This window comes from Gymnoscopelus microlampas (genome assembly GCF_963454915.1).
Source record: "Gymnoscopelus microlampas genome assembly, chromosome: 12".
NCBI lineage: Eukaryota > Metazoa > Chordata > Actinopteri > Myctophiformes > Myctophidae > Gymnoscopelus > Gymnoscopelus microlampas.
This window is the reverse complement of record NC_139949.1, coordinates 41988926-42000970: the sequence shown is the minus strand read 5'-3', so window position 1 is coordinate 42000970 and position 12045 is coordinate 41988926. Positions and strand designations below refer to the sequence as shown.

Sequence of the window (12045 nt, the reverse complement as noted above, 5' to 3'; positions counted from 1 at the left end):
TACTTTAAGTACATTTTTATGCCAATACTTTTGTACTTTTACTCAAGTAAATTTTGAATTCTGGACTTTTTCTTGTAACAGAGTATTTCTATATTGCAGTATTGGTACTTTTACTTAAGTAAAGAAATGTAGTACTTTTTCCACCACTGTAGATAACATACTAGATAACTTGGATCCACGTAGATACGTGCACAGAATTACAGTACATCACAGGAATACAGAGTTTACAATACAATACAATTCAGCAAAACACTCGGGCTTAAATAAACACAAGGATAAAGAGAACACAGGTGAACTCAACAGACAATTAAGACATTAGCTAAGGGACTAACAGGACACAGGTGGAGATAACTAAAAATCACAGGGAGGTGAGACAGGACAGGAAACAGTAACTAGGGCAGACAGGAACACTAGGAGCAATACTACAAAACAAGGTACCAGAAACACTTAAAAAAACAAGACGCAGATCCTGACACAAACAATTAACGACACTCTGAAATGATGTGTCACACACTGACAGAGTGGTTGTTTTTATTTTGAAACGGGGAAAAAAGTTACTTGCCTACTTTAAAGCTAGGCTATTTTAAGCAGGTGTTTATATTCATCACAAATAGCAGGGCCTATATAGGCCTACATAAACACTGCTGTAGCCTAGCTCCATGATGAAACCATCCTAATAGGCTCAATGCACAGCAGCCATATTATCACTTCCTTCACAGGTGTTACCAATGATACTAATGAAGGCTCTGTTCCATTTTTAGGTGTAACACAGTGCCAGTGGTTCTCAGATTTTTCAATTTCCACGATCCCCATAACTCCGAGAGTGTACAAATGGAACCAAATGGACCCGTAATCCGTAAGGGGCCATTTAGAAACCCCTTAAGGAACCATGAGGGTCCCTGGACCTCACATTTTAGACCCACTGGTGTAGCAGAATGTTTCCAGTGAGCCAACATGCACAATATCAGCACCCTGACTCTGTTTGACCAGAATGGAACAGAGCCTTCATTAGTATCATTGGTAACACCTGTGAATGTCTTCACAATATGGCTGCTGTGAATAGAGCTTATATGCAGCCCTGCGGCACACAAAGGATATTTTAAATATTAAGGCTACTAGACCTATTATTTTTTGGGCGCAAAGTAGCCCAAGGACATGATTTCTACGAATGACGACTCATTATTTTTCATTTTTTTAACTCTTTTTTTTAAATTTTCAGATGTGTTGCAGTTGCAGTATTTTATAACACATGGACATGGTGACATTGTAATTTTACAAATATTTTGAAACCAAAGAAAATTAGTCGCAACACAAACTGTAACATATAACAACAACAGCTAGACAAAAAAGAAAGACTTCTCGAAATAGTCAACCATGTATATAGATTTTTTGATCATCATTTGCATAGCAGGGGACCAGACTCATTCTTTTTCAAGCTGACTTTTATTTTTAAACCTCCAACCGGAAGTCAAATTGTCCCGCTCGTCTGACTTGACGCGGCAAGGTCTCTGTCCTTATTTACGCGCGCTTGACACATAGGTCTGTATCTCCACCAACCCCCCATCACCATCATCATCCCCTGCTGTGTGTGTGTGTATGTGCGTGTGAGCGTGCGTGGAAGTGACTCGAGAGCGGGCGGAGTAATCCGTGTGTTGTGTGTGTGTGAGGGGGGATGAGTGTGTGTGTGTATGTGTGTGGATGAGTGTGTGTGTGTGTGCGCCACGGCTGCTGCTTCTTGTCACTCATTGTGCTGCCTGCCTGCTTCGCGTGCGTACACTAGCCGATCGAGAGGACCACATTTTATCCCGCTGGTACCACAATATTCATTGGAAGGAAAAAAGGCACGTTTATTTATTTATCCTGCCGTTGAATAAACAGAAGAAACCCCCAGCATCGCAGCATTAAAGACCGGTCCGTCCTTCAAAAAGGAGAATAATCTTTGTGATCATCAGAGAAGATTTTGCACAATGCTGCAAACAAGGGATCTCATCTGGGCATCGCTGCTCTTCGTCGGCTATGCAGGTAAGAGATCATTTTTACTGAATGAAGTGTTTATTGTATTGCAGGGGTCTTCAACGTTTATCAGGCCAAGGACCCCCTAGCTGAGAGCGAGATGAAGCAGGGACCCCCTACTCTATATTGTATAAAATTGGGCTTCAGATTCGACTTTTTTTGTTTACTTGGTCCGCTCTTTTTTCCCTCTACACCAAACACCTCTTGGCGTTGAGAGCTTGTAGATCTGCTATTTTTGGCTAATGTTCCCCTCAGAAAAGGAATTCTAGGTTTCAAGTGGTTAATGCAAAATAACATCACACAAAGATTTGGCGGACCCCCTATAGTAGCTCTGAGGACCCCCTAGGGGTCCCGGACCCCCTGTTGAAGACCCCTGCTTTATTGTATTGTATGACATTTTCACGAAGCGTAACAGAGGATGAGGAGGACGGTGCTGTTTTGGTGGATCCTTCGTTTTTTAACAACGCTTTTTATTGTGCAGCATCCATCCTTGATCCTCCACTGCCCCGGGTTCCACAGTGCATGGTGGCATCATCACTGTGTCTGTGTGACACGGGGACCAGGGGGACAGCCAGACTCAGACAGTTATAGTTGTTGGTTGGAGCTGGAATATCCATCCAAACACTGCGATCAGACAAAGTTTCATTCAGAACAGACGTGAGAGTTGTGTCTCTCAGTCTCAGCCGGTGGTAACGGCTTCCCGTTACTTTGCCTGTTATTGCTATATTAGAATGAACCAACCGCTGCTTTCTGTCATTCATGCGTTTGGAATGGAATAGCAACGCGCGCAATCACAGGATGAGATCCAGTCAACTCTGTTTGCCTCGAGTTTGAGAGCAGCTGTATATAGTCTACATATTTTTTGATATCTTTTGATCTTATTGATTTTTTATTTTGTTTAATATTGTGTTATTTTTTCTTTAGTTGGTCTCTTTTTTCATGTAAAGCACTTTGGGCTGCATTTGATGCCATTAAAGGTGATATACAAAGAAAGTTTATTATTATTATATGATATGACCTTATTCCACTCGATAAAGCTGGCCACAGCATAAGATGTCACTTTTCCATCACAAGCTTGCATGGTAGAGGTTAGAAGAAGATGGATGCTGTGATGCAGGGAATGATGTGGCCCCGTTGTGACAGTAACATAAGTCCACTGTGTGTTGGCTGTCCCCTTCATCAGGGTTCGTTTAAGTCTGAAGAAACGTGTTTTTAACCTCCCCCCTCCCCAACTCAAGGATGGATATCTTGTTTCTTTTCTCCCCTCGTTTTAGTTTTTTTGGTTGTGCTTGTTTTTATTTGGATGATCATCCAATAGATGGCGAAGTATAACCTTCAGTGACGCACTAGGCTATAGGGCTGAAGTGAGCCTGGAGCCTAGCCTTTGGGAGGGGGGGATGCTTTGTTTCAGTCCTGTGTCTACACACCAGTCTGCACAATATCACAATGTGGATTAAGTAGCAATTTATTGAGCAAAACGTGGATTTATTTTCATTACATCACACGCAAATATATCATTGTTTAAACTCTTTATTAAAGCTGGCTTATGCTATAATTCTGGCAGGGGCAATTTTCAAATTAGGCAGGGAAACTGTTGTTCAGTGCTTACAGTATGTGTGCATTCAGACTATATGCTTTAGACCTGCTTCGTGCGATGGACTCTCTCTATTCGAAGGCAGTGCCATAATATAGCATGTTAATGCACCATGCTTCCGGAAAATAAATATCCTATTGATTTTCTGGAAGATGGTGAGGTGGTTCGGTGTCAATTATTTTAATTCTTCCGCTGTATGGGGAGGAGGGAACGTATAGCCTATAGCCCTCTATATAGTCCTTTTGGTTTAAGATTCACCGAGTCCTCATTATCTATTCCCTGGTAAACAATAGGACCCAGTCACAGAGCTTGGTGGACTTGGGGGTGGGTGGGAGGGGGTGGGAGGGGACCCTTCTCTTTTTCTTCCCTCCCCCTTCGCCTTCCTCTCGTCGCCTCTCTCTCTCTCCCTCCCTCCTTTCTGTCACAGCATGCATAGGCTACTACTGTATCCTATACTGTATACCTGACACATCCGTAGGAAGTGCGCATTTACAAGATGAATGTGTGACTTTTCATGTTACTATATCACTTTGTCGTTCAAGTATAAGCCTATATATATATATATATATATAGCCTTATAGACCAGTGGTTCTTAATCTGTGGGTTGGGACCCCCAGGGGGGTCCCCACATGATGGGGCCGGGGGGGGGGGGGTCCCCCAGACAGGGTTGCCAGATCTGCGTATTATAATTTCCCCCGCAAGGTTTTATTTGAAAATAGCCGATCTACGAGCTCACAACGCGTCGCGATGCGACGCGTTGTGAGCTTGTAGATCTGCTATTTTCAAATAGCTGATGTATATGTTGAAGTGCTCATGTTGGCCCATAGTCGCTTCTTTTGGGCTGGTTTTCCTGGACCTGGTTGCTTGTTTCTCCCACAGAATCTGGCAACACTGTCCCCAGATGACAATTTTGAGGACTTTTATTACCTCAACCCAAAAAAAAGGAAAGAAAAGAAAAAGACCATTACTGCATCAAAAGTAATCAACAAACTATACTATAAAAACTGGTGTAAAACATTGGCCAAATTGTCAAATAGTGTAAGAAAGAGGCAAAAATTGTGAAAATAGCCGATCTACGAGCTTGTATGTGCTATCTTCACAATATTTATCTGTGGAACCGAGTCAAACTAAATTGAATGGCACAACTCCTGCATTCCAAGTGCTTGTCATGGTGGGGTGGGGGTGGGGGGGTCCCCATGCAGTTCAAATATGATCATTTTGGGGGGGTCACGTCACGGCCTGAAAAGGTTGAGAACCACTGCCTTAGACAATCATTCTCTGCATATTTAGCATGTACCTATTGTTGCTATTAACATGAGATAATGTAGGCTACAGTAAAGAGGGTCATATGATATGCAGGCGGTAGGGTGAGGGCACTGAGGGTGGTGGGGTATGTTGGGTGACGGTATTAAGAAATAAACCTGGTTTCAGTTGGAATATTAAGCCGGCACAAACAGCTGTACAGTACACACTGCAGGTATAAGAGAAAGGGACACACATGAGAGAAAAAAAAGAACCAAATTGGGCAACTTTGCATTGCATTTAGAAAGCGATCACATTATTTGATAGGCCCAAAGGTTTATTAAACAGGTAACGGCAGTAATGCACTGCTTGAAACCCCAGCCATTTAATTACAGGTATTGATTTCCAGTTCTGGTTCCAGCTCAGTGATAATTAGATTCCAAGGCCTGTGACAGACAAACAACTGGAATAGTACTAAGGCATGGCCACCTCCCAAGCAAAAGAGCCGAATAATGGCTGGATTAAATTCAACATGCTTTTACGCAACTGCATTCAAAGTGGCCTGCCTTTTGTCCGGGGCCCTCCACAGAGAGAGAGAGAGAGAGAGGCTGAAGCCACAGTGTTGGAACAGTCTGCTGGGCTATATTTCCATCGTTGTTGGGAGAGATGAGATCTGCTTGCACATGTCGCCATCAGTCTATATAGCTTAAAAGAACACAGGGGGGTGGTGGAGAAGAAGACAACATTCCTCTCTTTGGCTCCAGTGAAGGAAGAGGGGAACATTTGAGACTCACCTTTTGCCCCCTCATAATTCGCGGGGCTGGGGGTGGGTGGGGGGCAATAATTTGTGAGCTACTTGAATGTCTATAAAAGGCCTACGTTGTCTGACTGCTGTTGTTAATGTTGTGAATTCTTTATTGGGAGACATGTTTGGTTTGGGACTTGAGTTAGTGATGCCGAGATGTTTGTGCCGTTGAGTGGTGGTGACATGTTAATGTTAGAGTAGAGCTCTTCTCCTCTGTCACGTCCTGTCTGTGTCTGTCCCTTGAGTCGCGTTGACAGCTTTGGCAAACGTGCTGTGCCATGCCAGCACGTTCTTATCAATTCTTATTCAAGACCTTCTCCAGGAGCAGGGAATGCCCCGTCTCTTGTCTTGGCTTTCCTCCCAGGCTCGGTTCTTGCATGCAGAGGAGAGGAGAAGGAATAAAGTTCTTCTTAAGTGTCTTCTCTAGGAACTTGTTTACGCTCATTGAGTGTGGCGCTGACTCTGGGAAGAAGGCAGTTTTTTAAGATTAGTCAACATTTTCGGGGCAAAGAAAATAAACAATTCCAAAATGGCTAACATGTGGGACTTTGACTTCTGTGGCGAGTTCAAAGCCACTATGAAAATAATACGGCCTATTTTTGAATGAGGGGAAACTGTAAAAGCCAGTTTAACAAGGGAAAATTATAAGGCTTTTTTAGTTTAGTTGCCTGAAAAGAACTAGGTCTGCTCTTCAGATCTTGGCTTTCCAGCGGGGTTGAATATCCCAGGATTCAAAGTGACGTGTAGACATTTTGCACTGTAGCCTACTTCATCACGGCTGCTCTTCAGTTTCCCACTGGTGCCCCCATATGCAAATGTATTAACCCAAATTACAGTGGAATTTCTCTTCTCAACTCAGCACATAACTGCTTAGTTACTCTTCCTAGTCTAGCCCATTAAGACCTGGAACTTTGTCATTTTTAGATTTGAGCTAAAAAAAGCATTATTTTACACTTTGGGCTATTCAAAAATAGCAGATATACAAGCTCATAGCGCGGCACCGAGTGCCGCGCTACGAGCTTGTAGATCTGCTATTTTTGAAAATTCGTGAAAATGTGTGCAAATCCTTGAATATATATATTTTTAAAGCGAACATTTTTAACTCAAATCTTTGCTTCTGGGGGGTCCCTGGAACAAAATATTTTGATGGGGGTCCGCGGCCAAATACATATCATTTTGGGGGTCCTTGACATGAAAAAGATTGAGCACCACTGATATAGAAACACACGTTTTTCAGAAAACTGTTGAGATTTAGGAGACATGTAGAATCGGCTTCAGGTCTCAATGGGCTAGTAATAGCACATTCCTACATCAGTGAACGATGTCCTAATGAGTCATAATAGCCGGGTTTAGTTATTCCCCATTAGTGACTGGCCTGTCTTTCAGTTTTTTGGGCCCTGTAATGAAATGTTAATCACAGCCACATCTTCAACTTTCCTTGTACTAATTTCCGTCTGCCTAACTCTTTTCATCTAAACCTCGTCATACTGGAAGCTATGCTAACTGCCAACTGTGCAGATCCATTGAGACATATACTATTATTTCTTTACAGTACATACCTTTTTAGCTGTGTTGTCAATTCTTTTCAAATAGTGGCACGTTTGTTTGAGTTCTGAGTTTTGGAAGGGGGCAGATTGAGTCAAATTTCACTCTGACTAGAAGATATTTTATGAAATACATGGTGGCTATTTACTGTCTCCCATTTGTTGGAATGTATGGCAGGTGGGAAACAATTGGCATTTATTGTCATAGAGAGAGGAAGACGGACACTACTTTCTATGAAAGATTGTTTGAAAACGTGCATGCTAACAGAGGCCTATTTTACTTATCTCTCTTAACCGATTCTTAAAAAAATATTAAATCCTGACAGTTTTTTGAAAAAAAAAAAATTAAGATTTTTCAAAAATAGCAGATCTACAAACTCATAGTGCGGCAGTGCCGCACTATGAGCTTGTATATCTGCTATTTTTGAATAGCCAAAGAAATCTAAAGTGACACAGATGCGTTCCAGGTCTTAATGGGTTTTAATCACTGTAAGGATGACAACCGGATCAATTTTGTGCATGTGAACGTAGATAATGAACGACTGCCTGTATGTGATTTTTTTTTTGTTGACAAGCAAAGAGCCCGAATAATTCACTGCCTACATGAATAGTTTAGTTCAAGAGAAAAAACCCATGCATGGGATTGGCTAACTGTTCTGTAGGCAACACACACACACACACACAACTCTAACTCTCTGGTTCTAGACTCTTCTTCTCCCTCCTGGCTGCCCAAGCTGTGTAATGACCTCCCCCCCCTCCCACAGTCAGAGAACTGCAGACTCACTCCCCATTTTTTCACCGCAGTCTGAAAACTCACCTCGTCTCTAGTTCAGGGGGTCTTCAACAGGGGGGTCCAGGACCCCTAGGGGGTCCTCAGAGCTACTATAGGGGGTCCGCCAAATCTTTGTGTGATAGGATTTAGTTTTTTTTTTACATTAACCACTTGAACCCTAGAATTCCTTTTCTGGGGGGAACATTAGCCGAAAATAGCAGATCTACAAGCTCTCAACGCCTCGCGCTGCGAGGCGTTGAGAGCTTGTAGATCGGCTATTTTTTGGCAAAGAGGCTATAGGTGTAGAGGGACAAAATGGCAGACTAAGTAAAAAAAAAACTTTAATCTGAAACACAATTTTATACAATATAGAGTAGGGGGTCGCTGCCCCTCTCAGCTAGGGGGTCCTTGGCCTGAAAACGTTGAAGACCCCTGCTCTAGTTCAACCCCTAGCACTCCTCATTCCTTCGTATCACTCCTTGTTGCCTATTTTTGATAGACTCCATACTATAGTAACTTTATATTATGCAGATGTCTAGTGCGTTGGTTACATAACCAATGTTCACATGTGTTGTTTGGACAGACATGCTGGACACAGATGCTAAGAATGCTATTGAGATAGCGTGTTGTTTAGTCAGCTTAGGTTTGATGTTTACCTGGTATCGTAGTTACTTTGTAGTACTTAAAGACGGGGTGCCGTGATTTTCAGTGACCCCCCCCCCTAAAACATAATCATCAGGTATTATGGTTATACTAGGAGGAAGATTTTTTTCAAAAAAGTGTACAGAAAGTGTTGAAATTATGTTTTTATGTGGACACGCATCCAGTTCATTAAGTATACCTGGTTCTCACCTTTAGCACCTCCTCCACCACCTTAGCACCACCCACCTGTCCTAGTCCCTCCTCCTCCTCCTCATGCCCACACCTGTTGTGTTATGATAATGAGGGGGAGGGTATATTTCTACTGTGTCATTAAATGGCTGTTTTTCTGTTGGCACGTTTGACCCTCAAGGTTTCAGCCTCCAGGAAGAAACTCAAAATAGTCAGAGAAGACACCATAAAAACACCACCAGGGGGCTTAATGAGGTTCTATCAACCTCATAAGACACATGAAAAACAGAAAAAGGGCAAAACCATGGCACCACCTCTTTAATTGATTTATTGACAACGGCTCATGGTAAATGCAGTGTGCACACAACTATGGTCGAGTGCACGGTTTAAGTATCAAAACAAACAGAATATTACCAGCACGAACTGATCAATTATCTTCCATTAATTTACCTCAATAAGTGGCTAGATGATTTATCCATTAGTGCTGGTCCTCTGTTTGCTTCGACTAGAATTCATGGCATGTCATTTATTCCAATGTTTGGATTTTTGAATTCACTCTGGATAAGAGAGTCCGTTAAGTGCCCTAAATTGTAAATTGTATAATTCTTTGTAGCTTCCTTGAATAGCCATTAAAAAACAAAACAAAACGAAACAAAGCAAAAATCTCAGCCAGGGTGTAGGCAATGAACCATTTTATTCCAGTCTACTTTAAATTAGCATGAATTAAAGGATTTTTTTTTTTTTTGCAAGATCTCTACTCGTGTAACGAAGATAAAGCTGAAGGGGAAAAAAGAGGATGTGAAATACAGTTTAGGCTTTTTATAGGCTTTTATGAAAGAGATGCACATCTCTCCGGCACTCATTTTACACAGATTTCTGGGAACTCTAAGCGTCAGGTTTTATCATTGAAGCATTCATCGGATGCTTTTCCTGAGCAGCTCTCTCTTGTGGGACAGTACAGTACGTCTTTGTTTTTGAGCAGCACAGTGCCACATTATTTACATTTATCTTGCATCTCTTGTGTTATTGTAAGCTACTGCCCTATTATTGCCAGATTACAATTCAGACATTTTTCAAGATGCTCTTATCCAGAGCCACTCATAAGGTCCAAATAAGTGCCAGTAAGTTTTTCAACCAAAAACAGACTTGGAGATGGCTAAGAAAACAGATCCATAGATAAGTCTAACATCCTAATGTACAGTGCATGGCCTGGAATTACCCCTGTAAAGGCAAAGTGAGTTTCAGCTTTATATTAGCCAGTTTAAAGGCAAAGTGAGTTTCAGCTTTATAATATTAGCCAGTTTAAAAAACGACTAAATACTTTATTATGGAAAATTGCGAAACTATTACATTATACATACAGTAAATTAATGCGGTTTCGTGTTGCTCTTTAAAGTTCCTAACGGTTAACCTAAAGCTATATTGATGGACCCAAATGGATAACAACTTCAGAAGGACTCTGTGCTGGCAGCAGTGTATGTTATATTTCCCCACTGCTGACTGTTAGATGAGGATGGGCTGTCTTTGCATATTAATCAATCCATGAATAGGCATCCAGAGTGATTTGCATTGTGTGAGCCCTGAAGGCGCCCCCATAGAGAACTGGACATGAAAAAACATAGAGAAAGGGGACTTGGGGTTTGTTATGCTGAAAAGCAACAGCCCCCCCCCCCCCCCCCCCCCCCAACTGCCCACCTCCCTGCTCTCTCTGAATGAAGTTTGTTTTTTTCCCTCCATCAGTGCAGAATGGTTGCTTCGTAGATATTGGGCAATTGAGAGACATGTTGTTCCTGTTCCTGTACATTCATATTAATTACAGAAGACACCCAGTAGAACTTAGTATCATTTTGTATGTTTTGGCATGACACTCATGTGTCGTGCCAATAATGTAATGTGGCCAATAATATTTTATAATTATGTGTAAGAGAATTACTAAGAGGTAGTGTCACATGGTAAGTTGCTCTGTATAAGAATGTCTGCTCTTATAATTTTTATCCCTCGATTTTGTAACCCTTTTTTCACCCAGTGCCAATTTGCTAAGTGATCCTGGGCACTACACTCCCCCCACCAGCCTAGAGAGGCCAGGGCCGAGCTCATGCCTCCTTCAATGCATGAGAGCCAACTGACCTTCTTGTCACCTGACAGGGGGGAGTTTCCCTGGTAGGACGTAGCGCGTAGAAGGAACACGTTATTCCAACCAGTTCCTTTCCACTCCATCAGGCGCCCCGGCTGACCAGGGGGAGGCAGTATAGTGACCAGGATTACTACATGTTTTTGTGAGGGTATTAACTACCCTAGGAGACATGGGGAGAACATGCAAACTCCACACAGAGTAGGAAGAATGTCTGCTCAATCCCTCAATTGTACATTGTAGACCCACTGTCTTCAGTTATCAATTCCAGCGACGCAGGGTCTGAATCACAAGTCAACCAGAGGAAAAAACAGAAAACACATTTTCTACCACAAGTTCAACGTCACTTTGGAATATTTCACAGCATGTTTGCAACGTGTAGTTAATCATTTGATCTGAGATAAGTGATGTTTTTGACAAAAGAGACCACAGAGGGGTTTTGACCTTGACTCGGGGCCAATAGTTTGATGGGGTTGTGGGCTTGTCTTGTGAGCAGTGTTGCGCATGAACGCACTAAAAAGTGTGTGTGTGTGTGTGTTCCCTGAACACTGTGTGATGTTCTCGTTCTCCTTCATCCCAAAAAGACCTGAGGCGATTCTACAAAATATGTCCTCTAAATCCTAACTGTTTTCTGAAAAACGTATGTTGCTGAACATCCGTGCTGCTCAAACCTTTTTCATGTCAAGAAACCCCCAAAAGTATATGTAATTGCCCGCCGCCCGGGGCCCCCAGAAGCAAAGATTTTGAGTTAAGAATACAAAATACACTCAAGATTTGCACAAATGATCAAGATTTTTTTTAAATAGCAGATCTACAAGCTAAGAGCTAAGAGCTAAGGCCGATTCTACAAAATGTCTGTTTTTAGAATGTCTTCTAAAAACAGTTAAAAAAAAAAAAACTTGTGTTACTATGTCAGTGGTTCTCAAACTTTTTCATGTCAAGGACCCCAAAATGTATATGTATTTGGCCAAGGACCCCCATCTCAAAATGTTTTGTTCCAGGGACCCCCAGAAGCAAAAATTTGAGTTACAAATGTTCGGCTGGAAAAAAAATATTATTCAAAGATTTGCAATTTTTTTTTACGATTTCTCAAAAATAGCAGATCTACAAGCT

General features: G+C 42.0%; 1 protein-coding gene across 2 annotated transcripts in view; it reads left to right on the top strand.

Annotated features, from left to right (window-relative positions):
* The first annotated feature begins 1794 nt into the window (after positions 1 to 1794).
* ncam1a (neural cell adhesion molecule 1a) overlaps positions 1795 to 12045 on the top strand; it is a 442425-nt gene continuing 432174 nt past the window's right edge. For both annotated transcript variants that reach the window (XM_084073294.1, XM_084073293.1), the window contains exon 1: positions 1795 to 2022. In XM_084073294.1, coding sequence (XP_083929420.1) covers positions 1968 to 2022 — 55 coding nt within the window. In that variant the 5' untranslated portion in view covers positions 1795 to 1967. The remainder of the gene's footprint in view (positions 2023 to 12045) is intronic.